Here is a 24,833-nt window from a genome sequence, read left to right on the forward strand (position 1 = left end):
AGATCTCTACTCTGCCAGCTTTCTCTTCTCTCACAGATACTGCAATACTAAATATAACAATAGAATTACACGTTTATCCTACCTAACCTCGTTCCAACCATTGCCCTTCTCTCCAAAAGGAATCTTTTACCCAACTACAGATGAAAGTTTTGAGATGGAGCAGCCATAAGGTATATATTTTTCCTTTATTTATACCTCACGTTTTTAATTTTTTATCATTTATTCTGATATAAAAAAATGCATATTACAGAAGGGAAAAAAGAGCTCTCTGAGGAGGAGAAATTCTCTTCGGATCTGCATTCAAATAAGGAGATGAAACAGGACACAAAGAAACAATAGCTTTTTTGTTGTTCAGAAGGTACCTGAAATTTCATGAAATACGGAGCTATTTATATATGGAATCTAATTACATAAAGTGTTCTGTACCTCTGCCACTGAATTTTGTGAAGCAGCATGACTTACGGGGTTTGTTGCTTGTTTTTGTTTTTTTTTTTTAATTGTGGTTTTACATTATTTTTGCCTCTTTTAAAGCAGCTTCCCATTTTCCTAAAGAACTGCTGTTTCCAGCCACCAGACTTTGCTACTGCTGTTATAACAAACTGGCCATGCCTAGCTAACTACTTGCTCAATCTATTTATTCAGTTTCCAACACAGCACAGCCCAGCACAGTATATCTGGCATCACGTATCATACATACTGTGCAAAAATTTCTCTCAAGCATAATCATGGCTCTTAAAACTCAAACTTTGCCACACAATGACAAGGTCTCCACATTACCAGAATTACATTCCCTCCTCCTCCACCCCCACCCAACTCCTCATCAGTCTCTAGCATGACTCAACCCAGTTGAAAAGCAGTAGGTTTACAAGTCATTTCATTTCTTTCAAGCGAGGTACATCATATGGAGGAAATAAATAAAATGTTTTACAAAAGTTATTTTCAGTGCCTGGTCCCTGGTGCATAATAGGGTCTATCTGGTTTCATAAGTGGCTTCTAACTGGGAATTTTTCTACATTAGTTTTGGCTTAACCAGAGTGATATTACCATTTTGCAGCACTCTGTGATGGCAGCAGAACCATGCCCAGCAGCACATCAACATCTCCTTCTAACTCTCTAAGCTGACAAACGTATTTTGGACAAATGTATTCCTGTTGTTACAATTACTGCCTTATCTCTGAGACTGCGGACAGGGTAACAACTGCCTTTGCACAAATGCATTTTCCCTAAGGTCCTGTGCTGAGGATCATCTTTTACTTGCCAAAACCCCAGACTTCAGCTAGACTCTGATGTTTTCAACACATTTTTAACAATTTCACTTTCGAATAGTAGGCAGCTAATTGGCTAGCCATGAGATGTTTATGTATACGCCCTTCTTTGTCTCCTTCTCACTGGTATATTGTTAGTGCGGTGAGCTGTGTTAAAATTTATACAAAACAAAAGGGGAAAAAAAAGAAAATTACTGTCATGTATCATCCTGAGGAAAATGAAGTTAAAGTATCTTATTTTCAGTAGTCATGAGGGATTGAAACCAGTAGCAAACATTTATCTGGATGTTGCAGAAACTGATACATCATTATGATTGCGGCTTCTTTTTTCTTTTTTTTTCCAAGAGTTCTACGGTATTAAAATTTTGAGGATGAATTATGCCAAGTTTTGAGTATCCCCTGCTAGCTGCTACTTGCCCTTACTTCCCCACTTGAACTGATAGCTGTCAGCACTGTGCAGAATTAAGAGCCCTCTTGGAAAAGCATCCCCAAACCTACAAAAATACAAGCAAAATAATCAAATGGGGCAGGTGTGAAAAAAGAGCAATGAGAGCTAACAGAGGAGAGATGGTTCATTGAACTGAAAGGGGCCAGGTAGTAGCTGAAATTTCAGTATTATAAATAGGACATTATGTAGCTGAACTAAAAATAGGAGTTTTATTTTTACTTAATGTTCCTCACTGCTGGCTGCTGACCTAGAGAAAGAGGACTCAGAAAGAAGAATTGAACAATTCCCCACAACCATGCAAAATAAAACCACTAGCCTGGCTCCAGTGTCTATTTGTAAACTAAGAAGGATATTGTTTTTTAAATCAATTTCAAAAGAAGTCTAATTGAAAGAACTCCCTAATGCTGCTGTGAAAAGAATGTAATAGAATACAACAATTTCTGCAGAAAACCAACTGCAATTACAAATTCCCTGTCTAGATACTTGCTTATAACAGAAAATTGCTAGTGTATCTAATCTAATTCCTTCATGCACTTTGTATGTATGCAACTGTTGTCTTATGCTGTAAGCAGTCTCTGCTCAACAGTAATAATATATTATCATTCCAGTACTCAGTTTCAAGTCAAGATTAAGGGGCCCAGCAAAGGTTTGGTGGAAAATGCTATGTCAACCCGCCACCTGCCAACTGTCTCAGGGCAGCATCTTGTGTTCTTCCCTTTCCTAAGCACCAATTTTACACTTAAACTGAGAATCCTAATTTAGCTATGGTAAAACGGCAGCTTATATGGCCAGCTGCTAAGGTGGCATTCATACTTTGTTTCATTTAAATTAAAAAAAAAAAAAGATGAACTAGCACAAGCCTAAACCACCAAATTTGGATTTAGTTTCAAGCACACACATCTAATCCTCAGGACACAAGAGACTTGAAACCATGGTTTTGGTTCTGCTTACAAAGATAAGAGGAAGCTGTAAAATAAAAACTGATCTGAATCTGAACTTAAGTTCACAGATGTTTTGGGCCCATCATTAGCTAAAATCTAAGTGTCTTGACAGACTTGAGGTTTCCCCAGGCGATTTTTGGCTGTATCTGATAAATACTGGATCTTTGTAATGTACCACAGACCCCAAGGCGCTTTGTTGAAGCATTTATTCATCCCCACTTCCACCTCCACAGGAAGATGGAATGAAGATGAGAATATGGTGATTTAACTTTGGAGAATAAGCCATAATTACTCATTGCTGGTCAAGTTGAAATAAAGGTATTTATTGTAAGAAATATTACCATTATTTAAGGAAAAAATATTTAGCATCCCTGTAGTCTGTATGCAAATCTACTAGCCAGTCATGCTTTCTCTTGGGCTGAAAAATGGTGAACTACTTATTTGCTGTATTTGTACACCATTCACATCCTTCAGTATTAGCAATCTGATTTGTTTGGGAATGGCAAGACTCCGAAAATAATTCTGCGCTTAGCTTAAATAATTCTAAAATGCAGGTTAGCACAGAGGCAGTGATAATTCAAAACTTCACGCTGCTGCTAAGCTATTTTAGCTTCTCCCACTGTCAAAGCCAAGTTAAACACACCTAAATTAAAATGCCTCTTTGCAATGTCTCAAAAGACAACAGAAAGATTAATGTATTTTGTTTTCTCTCTTCATTTTAGGTAATATTTTTTTCACTTTTCATATGCCAAATCCAAACCCCAAAATAAAAGTAAACGCCATCACTAAGGTCGCACTGTTGTATTACTACTATGTTTCAATACAGCAGGCAGCTTCAGAGGAAAACAAGAACCCACACCTTCCCTACGTGAAATGCTGGCTAAATTTGCTATTTCCTTTCTTTCACTGTTGTACTAATTTTTATACATTTATACATGCACATATATACATGTATGTATACACACACACAAGACCACTTCAAATACAGCTTTAGATGCTACTAATAATTTCAACAAACCTACACTGCTGTCTTTACTTTTTCCTCTTCCCCTTCCCTAATAACTCACTCACATAAGCAGACAAGAATTGTTGTGCAACCTCTGGAACCCTCTTGGCTGCAAATGGAAGGCAACGTAAGAACTAAGGAAAGGACACAGTGCGACCTAGGTTCACATTTCACATGACCTGCACTTGCCAGGCATGACCTACATCACCTAAGGACCATTTTTGGTGTAAGGATGTGAGAAAACTTCAACCTAGCAGCACCACAATACACTAAAACTGGCCTGTTGACCTATAAACACAAACAATTCAAGCCCCCTCAAGCCATCAATAAAAGTCCCTGTGAATAATGCCCCAAGTTCTTCCTCTGATATTCGACCTAATAAGGCAGATATATTTTCACACGGACAAGGTTCCCTGCTGCCATTCTGTTCAAAGGGAGAATTCTCACTTCCCTGGCAGGTATGGCCTTTCTGCTTCCCTAGTACAGCGTACAGTACACAACTTCTGTATACAGCATCTTCTAACACATGGTAAGACCTAATAAACAATCAGAGGTAACATTACAACATCTCCAGTGGGTATTGGACACCGGAATTGGTTTCCACTTGATGCACCACTCCCTGCAATAATATGCAACTTCCCAACTAGGAGATTTAGTTCAACTATGTCATTTTGCCCTTCACCTTGAACACAGCCCCAAGCATAGGAACACAAGCCCTTGAACACAAGCCCAGCACAGAAAAATTCAAAGGAGAATGTTTTGCTCTTGTTATAACTAGAAGATGATTTCAGGGTTTCCATTTTGAATACCAAGAAGCTCCAGAGGAAAGTTTCAGGTTCCCTTGTTGCTACCCCTTTTTAGCCTTCATGCTATCTGTTCTTGGCCAGCCTGCAAAACAGAAACAGCAGCAGCACAGCTGCATCAGGGTAACAGCAAATTGGCCTTCCGAAGAAACTTCTAGTATTTAAATATTTTCCTCTCACTGAATACCATAACTCCCATCAGCCTCTTCTATTTTCCTACTTAAAATAAACAAACTCTCTTATCACGAAAAAGTCTTGTATCTCAAAACCCATTCTCCGCAGTTGCCATCTGCTAGCTGGATGACAGTGAACAGTGACCAGGTTTTGGACTGTTTGCTGTTGCATATCACACACTTATATATCCACCTAAATGAAGCCACTGTGGACCAATTATGAAAGATCTGTTATTCCATTTGGAATTACTCATTTGGGGATTTGATTTTTGATTTGTTTTCCTCTGAGGTTTTTTGGAAGCACTAGTGGGATGAAGCTTAAATTAAATTGGGACCATCAGCATCCCAAAGACAACTATTCAGTAACACACATTTAATATTGATTTAATATGATTATGTGGGCTGCTTGTAACCACAGATGTCTAACTAACTAACACCACTTATACACAAAGTACTTTATATATTCATTACAGGTAGTGTTAGAATATGAAGCAAACCAAAATACAGCAAAATAATCCACACAAATATTTAGCTCTGAAAGCTACAGAAAAGTGTAAGAATTAAAACCTGAATTTTCAATTCACAAAGATAGCTCAGATGGATTGTTTCATGAGTCACACACAAAGTCTAGGTGCCACTGGATAAACAGTTACAGCATTATAGAATATACAAAGCAAGTGACAAGCCAACCACTACGCTACCCAAAATTAATCACTAATACAATAAACTGTAACAACACCAGTTGTCCATGAGGGTGACCTTATATTCCTGGCTGCTTCCAGAGCCAGGCGCATCAGCCAGTTCAAACATCCTGATGAACTTTGGAAAAGACAAAGGTCTGTATTAGGGCACATCATTGCTCTTTCTAAAATACCTGTTATAGCTATAATGGCAAATCTGCGGGGAGGGGACGGGGGGGGACAACGTGTAGTCTTCAATTCCTACCAAACTATATAGAGAGGGTTATTTACAAAACCTGCATCGTTCCCTGCTGCAATCTGTGATCACACGTGAGGCCTCGTGCTACAGCCCTGCTCAAAGCTGAGCACAGCAAAGTCCAATCAAGTTTGCTTATTTCAACAGTACTGTTCTGGGCACAACATTGACTTGGCTTAAAAAAAAAAAAAAAAAAGCGGGTGATAAATAAAATAGGATTGTGTAAGAGAATTTGGCATCAAGAGGTGATTGATAAGATCCTTAGACTATTTCAGGACACAGGGCACGTCTGCAAGACCTTTTGGCTCGAAGGAGCCACTGAGGGAAGAGCGTGGGCGTCATTTTACCTGAGGCAGAGACCATGGTGCGATGGCAGGCAGGCCAGCACCCAGCCCTTCTGACGCCTGCGGCCATTCCTCGGCACAGCACCCAGCCCCTCGGCACAGCCAGGCCGCCACGGTGGCCAACGGCCAGGGAAGGCGTGAGGTGGCCAACGCCCACCCTTGGCCCCTCCAAGATGGCGGCCGGCCCACAGGGAGCCCCTCCCGGCGGGACGGCGCGGCCGCTGGGCGGCGATGGCGGCTGCCGCGGCGAAGGGGAGCGGGCGGCCACCGCCTCAGGAGACCGGGCCGTGGCCGCGGAGCCCGGCGACGTTCCCTAGCTGCCAGGCGGCGAAGGCAGCCGGGCGAGGCCGTGAGCGAGCAGCACCGAGCAGGGGCGGCCGGCCCCGAAGCGGCGCCGCGGAGGTCGGTCTCGGCGGGGGCGGGCAGAGGCGTCCGGCGGCTGTCGGCGCGACCGGGGAAGCGCGGCGAGAGCTCGCGGAAAGCGGATGAAAATTCACGGAGCTCCTCCTCGCAGGATGGGAAGGAAGGAATTCCCATGTAAAAGAGGGATTTCCCATGTAAAGGAAGGATTTTCCAGCGGCGTCGCCGCGCGGAGCCGAGCGGCTGGAGGGCAGGGCAGTCATCACTTGGGTTGGCAAAAAACCCACCACTTCGGAAAGAGCTGTGTAACAAAAAACAAAACAAAAACCAAAACGAAAACAACATACTGATCTAAACGTGGGGAATAACTATTTTAGCCTAGTGCTGGAGGAGAAATTAGCTTAGTGTTTCACATATTTACCCTACAGTCAAAACAGTCTGGCCTTAGGCTGCTGGCAGCAAAGCTCAAGAACAGTTTTTAATCAAAGGTTTTGTAAAAATACAATATTGCCATTAGACCCCTGATTTCATGCTAACAAAACACATATTTTGTAACCTGTTCTTTCAGCACCTTAAATGGTCCTGTCTGTTTTCCAATAACACAACTTTGTTACACGTCTGTATTCTTTACAACATTTGAACGTTTTTTCCCAAGCCAAACCAAATCCTCAAATTCTGGATGGCTGATGTTAGTACTGGGGACGAGTTTTGTCAAGCTGTCAGTAAGATCTTTCCCAGGTAACGAATGCCCCAAAAGGTCTTTCTGCATTGGTTCCTTTTTGAAATGCAGCTTGTTTTATCTAGGGGTCTACATTAAAAAAAACCAACAAAGTCTCCACCGGGTACAGTGACTGCTCCATAGCAAAGTTCCCGGCCTTTAAAATGTCACCAAATAGTTCAAAAGAATAATTTTAAAGTGTGACAGTTCACAAGAACCTTTTTTTGGCTAAGTATATATTTTGTTCCCATCAATATTTATTTTGTGGTACACAGCAATTTAAATATGATTGGGGAGCCTGATGTGAATTTAGCATTCACTTCAAAGTTTTTATTAGTAGACATTAATTTCGCACGAAGCAGGTTGTGTCGATTAGCAGCATGGTTACCACTCAGCCTCAGTTACACCAAAGACCCATTTACCTTGAGTGATGCAAACACCTCTACGAAAGCGGACAGACTATTAACTTCATCAGGTTCCTCCTCTTATGCCAAGCAGAATAAGAATTAGCTAATTACAAGTGAAAGGCTCTGTAAAACAAACAGAGAATCTAATGGGAGCACTAAGATTTGCTGTGATACTCCGTTTTAGTGAACATTAATAAAATTGAATGTGTAACTTAAGTCTACGGTCCTAAAAGCCATTATTCTGTCCAGGTAGAGAATCCCTTTTGCCTAAGCACAAGTGTTAATAATTCATTTTTAATTAAACTGTCAGATTCTGATATCATAGTTTTCCTGTTTTTCACGTAATTTTAGGTATTCCACAGAAATGTGTGTTCATTTATATCAGAAAGATTTTATATTAGATGTCACACAGTCTTTTAAAGCACAGGCAGTGCCAACATTAAGAAATGCCCGACTGTTGAAGACTCTCTACTCACGTGCTGTAGAGCTTTAGCAAAGTGTGTAAAGCACTGGAAATATTCATTACAATGATTCACAATTACAGCAGTCATAACTAACTTTTCAGCTGCATGTTTTAGTAATAGTTATTCATATTAATCATTCCTGTGGAGTGTGTACCAAGACTACATTTCTTACAGGGTTTTTTTTGAGTACACTCTGATTTTCAAGAAGTTATGCATGCCTATGAAATTCACAACACTCACAGGACCACAGCCCTCACCCAAACTGTACCAACAGTCAGCGCAACCGAATCGAGGTTTTGCTGCAAGGTCTAAAAACTACACGTAGACTTTATCTGCAACAGATGCTTCTGCCATAATCCCTTCAGGTTGTTACCAGCTGAAAACAGGCAGAGACAAACAGTATATTCATAGTACATTAACACTCAGCGCTGCAGCTTAACTGTAATAGCAGATTCAAATCCTGTTGTATGAAGAACCAGGCAGATATGACACATTTTGGCCCTTTGATGCCAAAAAGTCCAAAAACAAGGCAAAAGAGATGCAGGCCATATATAAGATGAGGTGTAAAATGGTATATAAAAAAAATAGTAGATGAAAGCCAGTATTATAGCTCTTTATCAAGTTAATTATTAAATTACCTGCAAGAAAGCACAGATGAAGGCTAAATTGGATAAAGACTAGATGGTGATGTACTGAATTCTTATCTCCCTGTCAGCGCAGAGCCCACAAACCCATACGCAGTAGCTGCTGCTTCTGCTCAGGTATTGTGCTGGTGAGGCCCTCACTGCAGGTTAAGGGTGTCGCAAGCTAATTTATGGCAAGCTGGCCACAGAGCACTCGCTGGAATATATCTCATACTAATTTCCCCTGACAGACAACTAATGTTTCAACTATTCCTAGTAGAACTGAGCACCAGTTGAGTACAGTGATCTTTGCAGGCAGAGCTCACCACCAGAGCAAGAACTAGCCCTGCGGTACTGACATTACGCTGCTGCTATGCAGCAGAGGATCTTTCCTCCTACTGAAAAAAAAACCAGGAAAACAAGGTGTCAGCATTTAATTTTCCAGCAAGAGGAAGTACACCGTTGATAGCGTTACCGGGTGTTCCTGGTAGAGCTGGAGGGATTTTGCTGGGTAGTTACTACTCCCTTGCTCTGTACTCCACCAATCCGTGTATTCTGGACTTTTGTTGCACTTCAGTATGGGAAAACCTCACTGCTATGGCCAGGTCTGTATTAGAGCTGCCATTTGCCCTTTCCATTTATATTTTCCCCTTCTTCACTTTCCCACGTGAAGTGCCCAAGAGCTTCTCACACATGACGCAACACAAAATTCCATCATATTTCTTTTTTTCTTCTCCCTCAAACTTGCTCTTTCAGAAAGAACAACAGGGAAAATGCTTCTAAACACAAATGACGTTACAAAGAAGTGTCTTCAAAGCCCTTATAGATAAAGTTTATGTCACCCAACATGTCCCCTGCTCACCGCTCAGCTCACTTTAGGAAACAAAAGCCCCACATTTAACATTACCCCCATACCCTCTTTCTCCATCAGATAAATCTTAAGTATTATTACACTAGTGTTTCTCAGCTTCAAGATCAAATGAGCAATGTAACCCCCTCAAAAAAAGGAACAAAACCACAGGAATAAATGGGCGATCTCATATCACGCTGCTAGTGGACAATTAGCAGGGAGAAACAGAAGGATGAACGTGATCTTACTTTTCCTGGGTAAACAAAGTTTATCTGTAACATAGATTTATTGCTAAAGGTAGTTCAAAGTATCAATAGAAACTGTGCATGCCATTTGGTCTTTCATTTATTAAGGACATTGATCTTTGAAAATATGATTCTGACTAACGAGCTGTGTTAAGTGGCTCTTGGATTCCTATTTTGTTGCTATTCTAGTGGAAGATCTGAAGTCACAGAAGGTGATGAAAGAAAGAAAAGCTTCAGCGCTTTTGCACTCAGATACCAGCTTCTCAACCTAATCTCTAGGCCAAGTCTCAATTTATTTATTTATTTACTTACTTACTTAAAGATTACAAGCTTTTTAAGAGCTTGCCTGAAGTAGACTTTGTCATCACAAATGGAAGAAGGATTGGGATCAAGGATGCAGAGTTCCCAGTCCAGTCAGGGAACTTCACTATAAAGTACTCTTCAAAAGTATTTTGGAGTGCACCAACAAAAAGACTGCACCACTTCCAACCACTCAAGTATTTAATTCAAATAACACATCGTTTACTTGCTCTAATAAAGGAGACAGCATGTCAAAACACGCAGAAACAATAGATTCAGTTTTTCTTGGAACTTTCACTTGAAAACCTTTGTGATTAAGTTTTACCAGTTTACCTGGGTCCATCCAGCTATTGAAAAATACGTAAAGTTATTCTAATGAATCTTTCAAAATAGATCACAAAATACAGCTTTCTTCCAAAAACAGGTATATGTACCAATTTCAAGATTGAGTGTCAACAATGGTTCTTACAACAAACCGTAAAATTCATTGTAGAATAGGCACCCTTTCTTCAAAAGATTCAAGACCGTGTATTTTTTTTTTTTAAGTGTTTTGTTGCTAGGCAGAACAGAAAAGTCATTTAAAAATAAGGTGAATCCAGCAGACGCCCAGAGAAACAGTTCCATCACTGCACAAACCAACATATGATTTAATACCAAATCTTCTGAATTCAGAGGCTTGCTCAGGACTTCCTGCAGTTTGATAGCAAATTAACAGCTCTTGTAGGCTAACGAGGCAACTTGATTAACACAATACTAGTTGATTTGCCTAACTGAAAGTCAAGTTACACCTTCTTTCACTTCAATGTGGGTTTCTCTTCAACAGCAACAGTCATAACTTGACTTCATCTTTGTACCACAGTATGTGGAAGAACTATTTAGCTTGTGTTTTTGGCAGCACTCCTCTTCAAAAAAATCACTCAGTACGCATTGATTGTACTCAACAAAAATCAAGGCAATGCTTTGTAAATCCCTGGAAAAGTTCCATGCTGAATTTCTAAGGCCGTGCTTGCTTTGGGTATGATGAACAAATTGGCTTACAACGGTCCACGCTGTACATACGGTTGAAAGGAAGGATTTTTAATCTTCTCAGTGAAAGATGGTAGTTTCATCATTTCAGCTCAAATAAAAATACTAGAACTCCAATTATTACTTGATAGGTAATTTCCAATTTCAAGCCACGTGTTTAAAATTTCTTTTTGCTAATTCGTTTATGCAGTGTCATCACAACACTACAAAGAGTGATCAAAAAGTCATTAGGTGTTTTTCAAGAATAAAATAGAAAAATACAAGATGAATGAAAAAACGCTAAACACAAAGAAATAAATCCAACTCAACACAAGGTAGGGAATATAGCAGCCTTGAATACATAATTCTCCACACACACTGATTCCTCATTACTTAACAATCATAACAAAACTATGCCAGAACAAAGACTTGCCACAATAGTTGGGTTTTTCAGAGGTCAAAAATTAAGTTAAGTTGTGAGTGATCATTTATTATTTATTTTTTTTCCCACATTGTTTGCCTTCCTGGGAATGAATATGTTTTAGGTGCATTTGTTTTTTCACCATTTCACAAACCATATGCTGAGCATTGGGGATGGGAAAGTATTCTGTCAACTTTCAACCAAGTGTCTCTGTTGAGATGCAGCTGTCCCAAATACAGTACAGCTCACTTCTCTGAGTTTTTGTGAGCATTAATTATCTGCCGTCGTTTCGCCTGGTTCCTGGCCCTGTTTTCTTCATACTGGAAGACAGATAAGAAAATTAAAAAATCAGCTGTTATCACTGAACAGATCAGTCGCATTTAAAAGTGCAGAGAGCGTTTATTACTCAGGAACAGAAAAAATATCTTTGAACTGATGCATTAGAAATGCAGTTCTTGTTAATATCTACATTTTGGTTCATTTTTACTTTGGAATTAACATCTATTTGATTAAAATACATGCTTCTAAGTTTGACGTTATTAAGCTAAAGACTATTAGAACATTCTAATAAAGCAGATTCATTTAATTTTATGGAGGAACTTATACAGCCATCTTATGTACGATAGCTACACTTCACACATGAACTAGGAAAAAAGCTGGATCGGTGCTAGTCTAGAGCACAGGTCAGGCTCGTTTCCTTTTAAAAGATAGTGATTAATCTAAGTGTGTCTGCCTTCTGAAACATGAATTTGTCATCACAGACTTGGTCTATTTTTGATCCTGGTCATCAATTATACGCACAGATAAAGTAGTATACCAAGATGAAAGGAAGAAAGGCAAATTTTGGTTGAATGAGAGTAACGCATTTTGGGTTTTTTTTTTACAGTTAAAAAACAAAAATGCAACAGAGATGGGACTCCAGTGTAAAAGGGAATCACTAAAGCCTTCACAGTTTAGATACATGCATAAGACGACCATGCTTTCAAGTATGCCCCTGCGTTAGCAAAAGCCTGAAGACTGACGAGCCTAACCTTCTTTCATTGCAGCCAAAAAGGAAACCTTTTCATGGCTTAAAGAAATGAAAAATTAAAAATCAATGCATGATTTGCTATGTATTTTATGAGAAGCAAATTATTCTTGGCCTTAAGTTAGAGAAAAAAAAAATTGTTCAATTTTTTTAATAATTGGTACCAAGAATAAAACCCAAGTAACCCACAAATATTCAGTTCTCTATATAATATAATAAACTACTAAGCAGATTGATTTTAGAAAGGATTTGCAGTTTTTTCACTCATTATACTGATTGGTTTATAACTGAAATAATGGCCCCAAACATTACTTAATATTTACAGAATGCTTAACTTTTTCGCATGCCAATATTTCATTTTTCAATAACCCATCCATGTTTTTACGTAGAATGAGAACAGTGGATCTTTAAAAGCTACATCTGTACTTATTCTATACTTGTGAACAGCCTTTCAAGGGCTTCCTAGTAATGGCATATCAATGTAGCCATAATTTAAGAAGGCAGACATGGAAAGAAACTTCATTATTTTCCAGCTCTGTGGTACAGTTTTTACGGGGGGCAGGGAATGGTATTTGACACAAGCAGATGAAATTAATGCCCACAGACTGACAGAAGGAAAAGAGGGAACCCAAACTGTCCTGGCTACCATGCACTTGAAGTTTCCCTTTTTAGATACGACTATGAAATTTATATCAAAATTATTAAGTATAATTTCAAGTGAAAAGGTGCATGAAAAGTTCATTTATGTGTTCTCTCTTGTAGGCATGACAACCACAAATATAAAGACCCATTGATACTCTTCTGAAAATGTGCCCATTAGCTAGTCAATCTACTTAAACTCCTAGAGTCTTCCATTCCTTCCCATCTGCAGATGTAGTAGAGCAGTGAGCAGGTTCTTAGCAGCAATATTTTCATTTAGGGCCTAACTCAGCAACTCATCAAGTGGTTTCAGTCAGCATACCTGACTTCAGTAATAAGTGTTACTCATGCAGAAGTGACCATTACTGCCTTATATTCTATTCTGTGCAAATACCACTACTAAAATAAATTAAGAAAAAAAGATCAGAAGCAACCTGTGAAGTGTCCGTTCCTATCTGCAGTATTTGTTTTGTTAAGATGCGTTTGCTTATTTTTGTATATCCAAAAATAGACCATGCCATTTGTTAAAGCCAGATTTTACCTGACAAATTTATCAAAAAAAAATTTAAATTTGGTCTTAATTGCCCACTCCAGAATGTGCTTACATTTCAAGGCCTATTTATTGATTTGTACTACTTAGTAAAAAGCAACTCTATTTCTATCTAATGGACTTTTTTATTAAGCATTTAACTTGTAGTAAATTTGTCTCTTACCTCTTTCTTTAAGCACTTCCGCATCTCACGGTCAATATCATTGCAATGGCCAAAAAATTTCAAAATGTTGTGCTGATAAGTTAGGGAGAGAAAAACAGATTTACAATTCAAAGGCTTCTTCCTCTGAAGCTCTAAATTTCTTAGAAGCCACTTGCATTTTGCAACATATCCTGGTCTTCTTTTCCTTTTCTCTTTTTGCAAAAAATTATGCTTTGTAGCTTTTTTACCGAGTAGCTACAAGTTAGAGCTACTCCTGAACCTCATATGAACCACTCCCACCTTGCTGAAAGTTGAAGGTACTCACCACGTTGTGTAACCAGACTAAAATAGGATACCTAAGCAGAAGCTATTAAGTCTAAACGTAGAACATGTATTTTATTGATCTAGGAATCAGTCTTAACAACTTTTACTCACGCTAGCTTGAATAATGTACAAAAAATAAATATTCTGAACTCCAGTTTGTCATACAGAAAGATGTAAGGAGATCTACAGGCATCCTGGAGGCAATGTCCTCTGTGCTTTAGTTTTCATTGTTTCTTCATGACCTAGAGAGGCAAAGGACTTGATGCTACATCATCCCAGCCACAAGAAAAACGTGTTGTTGGTCCAAAAGATGCAGGCATTAGGCTTAAATGACTGAAATGTTAGAAGTAGTATAAAAAAATAGGGGGATTAGGTTTCTCCAGATCGTGAGGTTAATAAGTAAGATGCATTTACCATCTTTGTGGCACAGCTCAACTGTGGGCCTTATCCATACTTAAGTGTTATTCAGTTCCTGAAAAACTGCAGGCATTGTCCTCACGAAGACATTCCCCAGCTAACCTGATGATATTCACCATAAAAATCTGCCCTCTTAGCCAGGATTTCCTGAAGCAATTTCATATTATCAGCCACCAAATCACTCTCACAATGCATCCTTCTACAAGCACTATTTTTTTCAGGGTGATGCTTGCCAACATGCCACAGAATCTGGTAGCAGAGCATCCAAGCAATTCAGAAGGCCTAAAGGAGTGGAGATTTTAGTAGATATTTACAGTTATGCAATCAAAAGAGTCAATTTGACCAATCTTTTAGAGAACTAATGAATTTAAAAAAAAAAAAAAACACAACAAAACAAAACAAACCTGGAAGAACAAAACTGATGAGAATGAAATAATTTCCATATTTTAGAGGAAAACCTATGCACATTTCTGTAGCTGATGAGAAGCTAGATGGATTTATACAATACAGGAACACTATTAAGAATTCAAACAGGGGACAAGATTTCAGCCAATAGAACACGAGTGAAAGTAAGAGTGGGTTAATAAAGATTATGACAAACACTTAACTATAGCAGTGCTATAATTAGCTTGTTTATACCTCTCTGCTTTATAAAGGGCATCAGATGACACTCTGAAGCAGTTGCATGTGATAAATGGTCACTTTACTACAAGCTGATCTTGCTTTTACAACATTTTAATTTTAGATAATACAGATTTAATTTTGTATTCTACTCCCATACCTGCATTCAGGTATTTCAAGGGTGAGCACCCACACTTCAAGCTAACTCCACTCTTACTAGTGCATTCAGTGAGTTGAATTTACATTTATTTAGCCAGATTCCCAAGCTGTCAATTTTTTAGTACAGATTATGAGGAAAAAAGAATCAGTTTCTCAAAAATAATTACACCAATTACAGTGATATGATTGCAAGACAACATGCAATAATATTTCTTTCAGCTGCCAACTATAAAAAGTCTCTTTAAAGCCTGCATTTGGCCCCAGAGTGGTGGTGGTAAAAAAAAAAAAAAAAATCAAAATAATAACATCAAATAGGAATCCCAGTAACCTCTCCTCACTAGATGCAAAACTTGATACAATACTTGATACAATAGGCATGTTCACAACAATCAAATTGACCGTTGTGAAAATGCAAACACAGGACACCCAATTAAAAAATAATGCTTTTCTTCATATTAATTTAAATTGTACATCAAGGTTCTTAGGCCATTTTGGCATTATAACAAAAAAGCAGGTAGTCACTGATAACTGATGAAGATCACTAACTTTTCAGATTTCAGTGACTTCAATTTTAAAAGAATATTTCAGTACACTCCCCTTGAATTTTAAATGAAATGGTATCGCTTCCTTTCAACTGAGTGTGAAAGAAGCCATCTTCACCCTTTCTGTGCTGAGACTGTTAGCACAACAGTTGAGCACAAGACTGACAAAAGTAATTCCTCTTCATGTAAAGATAAACTTCAAACAAAACCAAAAGCATATAATCCTGTGCTTGACTATTACTGCTGCTCCTAGTCCCTTCGTAAGTCAAACTGGCAATAGATTCCTTTGAATCACTTGCTGCCAAGGAATTCAAATACACCTTTTAGTTCCAGTTGCCTCTTCAATGCTAAGTAGTCTAATAAGCTACATTATACAAAAAGCTTATGATGCTTACACATTAACATTCATTTTTATCAAACAAACAATCAACCATTACTTTCAAGTAGTAAATTGTTTTTTCTGGATTCTCTGGTCAAAGCATAGAATGCCCAACTACGTACATACCAAAAGGCAGGACAAATCTGAGCCTATTTTCTTTCCTGATTGGCTTTGTTTCAAAATGATGAAAAATGAACCACAACATTTTAATTTTATATTGCCTATAGAAGTTTTATTCTCCGCTTAACTGACAGTCATTTTATTTGGCAATCCTTTTGATACCATAGTAGTTAACGTACACGGAAAGCCTTCTCACTTAATTCTAGCTACTGAACACTTGTAGCTATGTTACAACCTTCCAAGTTTCCAAAATAAATTAAAAATTAACTAAAAAAGAGAAAAAAAAAAACCTCTCTACAATCTCTCATATTACTTAACACATTTTTAGGCAAATTAAAATTTCAGAACTCAGAAGAAAAGCATAACTCTTACACTTAATAGAACTTTCAGTTTTAAAGCTTGGGGATGTTCTGCACAAGAACTTTGTGCCTTAGGTTTAAAAAAAATGTAGACAGTGCATAGGAAGAGACAAGCAATGGTATGGGAAGTACCGGATAGGAGATGGCATCAACAGATTCCAGCACACTTAGATTTCAAGATACTGTACTACAAGTGCCAACAAAAAACAATTCAATGTTGCTGAAGAAACCCAGTACAGTATATTCATTGCAAGTGAATTTTAGTATTAAAACTCTGCTCCCTTCATTGTTGTAATATAGAAATCATAAGAAAGTGTGGTACCGCAAGTTTTTTTTATATGTTATTTCAGCTACTTTAAAATCTGCAAAAATGTTTCATGCAAAATATCTTCTCTCACATTTCATGTACTATCAGCCTTGGTTTTCTTTCTGTTATGACTTTTGCAAACAAAAATTTAGAGTTCTGCTCAAAAAAGTGAAGCTGTTGTATGTATTGAATAAGAATTTGTGAATAACTGCACTATAAAAAAATTATAAACATCACACCTGAACATGGAGGTGAAAATATTGTAGATTGCATGTAACGCAGTCAACCATTGTTTTCACATTCATATTCAACATTTAAATATATTTTTGTCTCAGTGGAAACTATGAAATTGAATTTTTTATGCACTAATACAGAAATATATCTGTACAGAACATCTATTTAGAGTACATGAGAGAACTGGAAAAGTAATTAACAATATTGCAACAATGCTGCAGATAGCTTAGCTTCCATTGCAGAGCCTGACTCTTCTACATCTATAGGTTTACTACAGAGCAAATTAAAAAAAAAAAAAAAAGACTTTTAAACAAGTGAGATGAAGACTCTATCTTCTTGAAGCAATGAAGAGCCTTGAGAAGCCTGAAGACAGTTTGGGATTTTATATCTTTGGGTAGGTGCCTACTAAGAAGATGGAAGTCAAACAGTCATTCACACTTAGCTCTCCAAGCACTGAATGTAAGGCATGCTGCATGTCCAGATCCCCGTCAACACATCTGCTTATAAATAGACTGAAGCATCTGCCCAGTGGACAGCTGGAATATGAATACGCTGCAAGCGTACAAAAAGAGGGCATTTGAAGTTGCTCTTATGATTGTTTTTTGAGGCACACACAGTACTAAAAGGTGCAGAAATTATTTCCGTTCTTAAAATAGGTCCATACTTGTCAAGCTGTAGCAGAGGAAATTTTAAGGCATGTTTTATTTCCTAATGAAATCATTGGCAAAATTTTACACACAGTTGTCAGATACCTCTTCAGTGAAAACATACTAGCTACATTTCATGGCTGTTCTGCCTAGAGGAGGTTTTTCTCTCTATGATCATATAATATTCTCGCTAATTTATCTGACACTCATTTCCCCAACCCACCCACTCTTTTCTCCGCTCAAAACTCCTTACCTCCTTGTGACACTTCTTGAGCAGACTGATAATTAGGTTACATTCTTCAGTGTGCAGATGAGGAGACAGGTCTGGATGCATCTTTAGTTAGGGATAATTTTAGTAGTACAAGGACAAGAATCTGAGAAAACTTCCACCTGCCAACATTAAAATGCAAAAGTATAACTAAAAAGTTTGAGTTAGCCACTTAAGATATTATCACATAGTATTATTTTTTAAAAAAAATATTTTAGATCAAAATGCAGCTTAATATATATATAATTTATATTACGCAGTTAAAGTAATTAAAACTAGCACATCTGTTCTTCTACACAGCCCAAGTGTTAAAAGTTAATGATAACTTTATATTCTTTGCTGTCATGGACAGAAGCATGCTTTTGGGATTTTAATTTTCAGGGACTCCCTAGTAGCGTTAATCTTTGTTGAACTGCAGATTATCTTTTCACATTCCTACTTCAGTTTTTTCGTTTCTAGCTTTAAAAAAGCTAAGTATATGTAATTTTCTTTCTACCTTCTACAGATGGATCAGAACAGGAAGCACAATGATATTTCATTACAGCACTCTGAGAACTGACATTTTTGTTTAGTTATCTAGATGCTTTTTAAAAAATCCTGATCCAAAGCATTGATGATGCTTTAAAAAACAGTACTTAATGAAAACAGTAATGATGTTTTTCTTATTTATGCCCAATTGGAATGTCCCTTCCTGCAACTTCACATTGTTGCCTGTTGCCCTTTCACTGTGCTCCTCTAAAAAGCATCTGGATGTGTCTTCTACATGAATCCCTCACTGCTTCGGATAGTGGAAGGCAGCATTTGGGTTTCCCTCGAGTATCCTATTTTGAAAGCTGCCTAGCTCCTTTAAACTTGTCGCATATACCAGCTCTTCCACCCTCCTGACCCTCTTAGTTTCCCCATTGCTGGACTCGTTTTTTTTATCATCTCTGTTAGCCTTTGGGACCCAAAGATGAACACTGTATTTCAGATGTGGCCTCAAGACTGCCACGGAGAGGGGAATAATAATTACCTTCCTTGACCTGCTACTATACTTCTAAAGTGACCCAGTATGCCATGAACCTTTCTTGCCGCAAGGGTGCACTGCTAAATCATGTTTTAACTTCATGTCAACCAGAACCCGCAGGTCCTTTTCTGAAGGGTTCTGTCGGACAAGAGCAAAATTTCATTCTAGAAATAAATTTTTATATTACCTCCCATTAAAAATTATATATTTTTTTATATATATATATATATTCCCAGAAGTAATTTTCAAGATCTTTTTTTGAAACGGATGAAAGCATCTTATGATAGTGGCTGAAATAAGATGACATCTTTGTTGTGGAAGATTACTTTACCAGGGAGGGAAGAAAAAAGTCCAGTTCATACCAGGACAAATGGGCTCACCTTGACAAAATTCTACTTGTATGACCCATACTGCCATGGAATTAAAGAGATGCCTTTTTTGGTTGTTTACTTAGTATTTTGTGTTCCCCCTCCTCCCAAAGAGATCACCTTTGTAGCTGCAATACATCAGGCAAATACCACTACAGCCTGTACAAAGTATTAACACTCCAGCTAAATAGGCAAGCTAAATACTACTAGCCAGTGGTCAGATTTTACAATTGCAAAATCCCAATATTCAGCTGGCAGCTACAATCTACACTGCTATTCCTAGAACACTCAAGTAATATATTTGGCTTGAAGAGGTATGTACACTAATTTACCCAGTATTTCCCATCACGTGTGCAGCTTAACAAGAGTTACATTCCCACAAGCAAACAAAATTTTAAAAATCCAAACAGATTTGAAAGACTCTTGAGACCCATGAGAATATGTTCCACATTGTGTTACAAACACACGTAGTGATTTCTTTCAAAAATCTCCCCCATACTATCTGGAAGTCTAATATTACGCTACATATATTCTTAGCACAGAAGAAGTTGGAAACCGTACAAGTTGCTTAAGCATTCCATTCAACAAATTAACAAATGAACCTTTAGAAATATGACAGCAGGAGCACGACTGTAACAGCAAAGTGATTAAGAACCCTGCTGTGTTATTGCCACCAGCTTTTGATTGCATGCCACACAAAGTCAATATGTTTTAAATTTATCAGTAGATTTTTTTGATAGCAGTAGAGTTAGCATTCCCTTGAGAGGGTGACCTGCTCAATGACTGCGCATTACTTTAACGTGTGTGAACCCAGCTGATTATTAAATCCCTCCATCATTCAGCCTCTGACCACTCTTCCTAAAACTGTCATCTGAGATGGCTGTCTCGGAAGGAGCAAGCAAGACTAATGTTCTAGTGACATAGGTAGCATGCACATCAGCACAGGCCAGAAAGTCAAAGGGAGCATTTCAAGGAAAGATTAATTCTTTCTAAACTAAGATTAGTAATTACTGCCATCGTTTACAAAATTATTCTCAGATAAAGAAGATAAAAGCTACCAATGCTACAAATAGATAGGTGGCAGCATATTTCATCAATTAAAAGTCTTTTAATAACACAAGTGAATTTTCCAATGGCACTTCTTGCAGGACAGATGCTACAAATCAGAGGTCCTAACTGTCACACCAGTTCATAGATCAGTAGTCTTGAAATTCATTTTCAAATAACATTGAATAGTAAAATCTTTCAAGTTCAATTACCAGTACTGAGCTCATGTAGGCTATGATGGATTAAAGTAACAAAGCCGTGGTCATGGAAGACTTAACTGGAGCCTTCAAGTACTTTTGAAGTTCATGACCAGTGTTGATGACCACATCAGTGCTCAATATTATATTTATATTTAGGAGTGTCAGATTAGACAGTGATCTATAAATGATCAGAGAAGGCTAGAATATTTTTGCTGGAGCAGAATGACTGACAAACAAAAGAGTTTCAAGAGTAACAAAAATATGTGTGAAAAAAGGACAGGATGAGCTATTGGGTTCCTTAGTTTCTTTTAAATAATGTTTTAATCTAAAATAAAGATAGCAAGTTGCCATCTCACCAGAATTTAAGTCCACATGGACAGAATTTTATATAGGTAGTAGCTCATAGGGAATCTGAGTATGAAAAAATACTTGGGGGGGGGGGGAGGAGGGAAATAGCAAAAAAAATTGGGAATAAGCAATGTAAATTGCTCTGAGAAATCTACAAACAGAAATGCTGGATAAAGAATGTCAAGGTAAACATACAATTGTTGTAGAAGAAATACTAGCAGTAAAGTAGAACAATATGAAGAAAATACAGGAATTGCTTTTGAGTAAAACAGACTGCAAAATGCTAAGCAAACATTAATATCCGAAGCAAGTATTTGGAGAGAAGTATTTAGATGAACTCTTTACATAAAGGCACTGACATATTTCACTGGGTTGCACAAAAATGGTCTGCCCTTTAATGTGTTTTATATGAGATTTTGAATTCTTTGCGGTTTTTTTCTTCCTTGTTAAAAATTACGCTACACGTGTATCTAAGTGTTTTGGTTGAAATGCCTTAAGAACTAACTGCAAATTTCTATAAACTATTAGCCTCTGAAGGTAGAAGACATGGATAAAGATGATTGATCTTTTAACTTCCTTAACCAGTTTCTAAATCTATGCTATCCTTCAGGGAAAAAAAATAATTAAGAAATTGCCTCATTCCATATCATGTTCTGTGTAGTTTATCTTAAAGTGGGAAGAACAGGGGATGTTTTAGCTTTTATGGTTTCCAACATAAACCAGATTAAAAAAAAAAAAAATCAAAATAACAAGAAGCGATACTCATTCCTTATCTAAAAGCCAATCTATACACACATTCAATACATTAAATATTTATATAATACTAATGTGCAAAAGGAACCTATGTATTATGGAACTTATCACAATGAAACTGCAGATATCTAACAAGTAGGCAGAAACCAAAAGGCTGTCCCAAAAGAGCAGGCAAGAACACTTGTACGCATTCACACTCCTGTTAAGACACCAAAATCCAGCTTGTTTCTCTCCATGTGCTCGTTTCTCCTCCTGACCTCCTTATGGCAAATAGCAGTAAAAAGACCTAGCTGTGTGGAGAAAGGAGGTGTTTGGTACATTCCCACTTCTTTCCCCAAATGAAGCACGAGATCAGTATGTCAGGAATCCAGAGAAGCTCCCTTCTTTTCTCAGAATCTCCCATAAATGTGAACTAAACAGTTCCCTGATGCAGAAGGAAAACTAAATTAGGTTGCTTTAGTCTTGCTGATTAGCCAAAATCTTAATATTTACATGTTTGGTGGACAACAATGAAAGGAAGGTTTGAATCTAGATCATTGCTTTCCCAAGATGCTTTTTTCCATATTTCATTAAAACATGTTAGAAGACCATTTCTTAAACCAAATTGTTCTAATTTTTTCATTTAAAAAGTTGCACACAAAAGTAATTTTTTTCAAGTTTTTGAAGTCAACAGCAAAAAAACCCCACGAAACATGAATTCACATATTGCTCAGAAAAATGACTTCTTAAAACAAAATGCAAATCCTTGTGTACCAACCCTGAAGATGAAAAATTGCATATGAGCATCTACATTGCTAATCATTAGCTCCTTAACCAGAAACACGGAGCTTTCTACAGTACAAAACACACACATTTGCTGCAAACATTCAGATAATACCCACAAGGCGGCAGCATGACCATGCAAACGAGAACATGTACTAACAGTGGAGGGCAGGGCGAACAGATCTGCAAATTCCTATAAAGCCACTGTATCACTCATCATGTGTAACATTTACTTCTGCACTTCATTTCACTGTCTAATTTGAGTAAGACCAGACAGTTTGGTTTTCTCAATTACATAGTATTGTTCTGTTTGGATTTGGAGAAAAATACCAGCTCGTTGTTTGCTCAAGTCATGGGTATTTTCTGTAAGATTATACAAAGTTTTAGCATTAAAAAGGATTCAGCTCCACACCTCACTGGTTGGTGTTACCTGAATATATCATTCATGTCACTTCAGCAGAACTTTCGCGTTCCTAGTATTATCTTTCATACACAATTTCTAAATATTTTTCATGACAACAGCTTAGAATACTCAGAAGATCGTTCATTCCGTGAAATGAGAAATCACAATTTATGAATGCCATTTCAAAAACCGAGGGAACTCTGAACTAAGGACTTTGTTTCTAGCTTTCAGTAACATGGTTAACATCTTCCAGATCAGGATATTACAGTATCATTCAAGACTGCTTTCCTTAAGGTTGTCATTAGGCACACTGAGAACGAACCCAAACTTTACAACGTTTCCAAAAAATTTAGCCAGACACCTTCACTTTATAATAAACCAAGTTTAGCTAAATCTTACAAAAATTAGTTCAAACCTCTTGAATTTCAGTCTTCAAAACTATGCACTAGTTTTCCAATATTACATACTAGAGCAGGGGCAGGGGGGAAATAATTTAGATACATATATATGAAGACTTGTAAGTAGTAAGGAAACATGAAAGGGGGAAGAGTTTATGTCTACTTTTAAAATGTTTTTATATTATGTAGATTGTATTTACTTTCCCTGAACCATCCTGGTTTTAACTGTTTTTTCACATGACCACTTTCTGCCAACAATTCAACATCCCTCACATCAGCAGAATGAGTGCTCACCAGCTACGTTTAGGAGTAAGCAACTGATAAAACTACATCATTCCTGATTACATACTTGGTAAAGTAAGTTAAGAAGGTGTCAGTCCTACTGAATAAAGGAAGTTGAACAGCAACTTGAATATCAAGTCATTTCTACAGCTTTATTTCTGGCTAAAATAAATGATCAAGTAAAGTACAACAGGGCATTTTCACTGCCTGGCAATTATTTAAGGTCATATTCATACAACAAACACCACCATAGTTACAGGACAATTAGTGTAATATTTTAATTATAATATGCAGCAAGTCACACTGCACAATATAACATTACATTACGAAAGATTACTGAAGCAGTCTCTCTCTATTCCTGCTGTCTCTGAAGATGAGAATATACAGTCAAAGCTTCATTTTATTACCGTTGCGTTCATTTCTTGATCTAGCAGGTAAGAACACTATAAATTTAGTACTGCTAGCAGAATTCTTGCTTACTGTAGAACTGCTTTTTCCCTTCTGAAAGAAAGGGATCAAGGGGATCACAGTCTCCTGATGGAAAAGACAGGACTTTATCCCTTGAGCAGCAAGGCCCCTCATGAAAGGCAGAGAGCACTGGACAGAAAGTAAACACTGTTAGCGTAACAGAACTTTGCTACCAGGTGAACTGTTATCAACAGTTATGGCAGGAGAAGAGGCCCACTGAATTAACCGACATCGTTTTCAGAGTGTAGTTTCTCAGTGCTCCCAGGAGTCCTTAAAATAGCGATGGGACACACAGAGACGCAAGGAAAAGCAAGCTTACAGCAGTCGCGATGGAGAGCCCCGTGGTCCCCCTCAGAACAGCCCTTTTGAAAGTCCTCCTTGAGGCCTGAAGGAGGATGCGAGGCAAGCAGGGGGTCCCAGAAGCCGGCCCCGAGCTCGGGCAGGGCAGGGCACGGCTCCTCCAAAGCCAGGCGGTGAGGCCGGGAGGGAGAGCGGTGGGGAAGGCACCTCCCCACAGGCCCCTCTTTTCCTTCGGGGCTAGGAACAACGCCGCCCGCTCGAGCCTAGACAAAGCCTCCCCTCACCGCCATCCTCGCACTTACTCCAGTCCCCAGAGGACGCAGCCGGCACCGGGAGCGACGCACCGGCCGCGCAGAGCGGGGAGGAGATGCGGGTGACCCAGGCAGGCCCCACCGGAAGCCGCCTCACCACACCGGGCAGCAGCGGGAACAGCCCTCACGGCGCCGGCGCGCGG

The 24,833-nt window shown here is 38.3% G+C and overlaps 2 protein-coding genes across 4 annotated transcripts in view; both read right to left on the reverse strand.

Moving 5' to 3' along the window:
• The window catches only part of LOC128908164 (uncharacterized), a 98,897-nt gene extending 91,880 nt beyond the window's left edge, over positions 1–7,017 (reverse strand). The window contains exon 1 of the transcript XR_008465876.1: positions 5,920–7,017. The gene's annotated coding sequence lies outside the window, so the exon portion shown is untranslated. The remainder of the gene's footprint in view (positions 1–5,919) is intronic.
• Positions 7,018–10,066: 3,049 nt separating this feature from the next.
• Positions 10,067–24,822, reverse strand: CMC2 (C-X9-C motif containing 2). Of its 3 annotated transcripts, none has more exons than XM_054200254.1 (4): positions 24,682–24,822; positions 18,030–18,166; positions 13,689–13,760; positions 10,067–11,629 (listed from the first exon to the last, which is right to left on the reverse strand). In XM_054200254.1, exons 2-4 carry the CDS (start codon positions 18,108–18,110, stop codon positions 11,555–11,557), a joined length of 228 nt encoding a protein of 75 aa, XP_054056229.1. In that variant the 5' UTR covers positions 18,111–18,166; positions 24,682–24,822; the 3' UTR covers positions 10,067–11,554. The 3 variants fall into 3 exon arrangements, with proteins under 3 accessions (XP_054056229.1, XP_054056230.1, XP_054056231.1); XM_054200255.1 differs by lacking the exon at positions 24,682–24,822 and adding an exon at positions 24,399–24,675; XM_054200256.1 differs by lacking the exon at positions 24,682–24,822 and adding an exon at positions 22,959–23,076.
• Between the last annotated feature and the right edge of the window lie 11 nt (positions 24,823–24,833).

Source organism: Rissa tridactyla, chromosome 4, assembly GCF_028500815.1.
Source record: "Rissa tridactyla isolate bRisTri1 chromosome 4, bRisTri1.patW.cur.20221130, whole genome shotgun sequence".
In the NCBI taxonomy this organism is placed as follows: domain Eukaryota; kingdom Metazoa; phylum Chordata; class Aves; order Charadriiformes; family Laridae; genus Rissa; species Rissa tridactyla.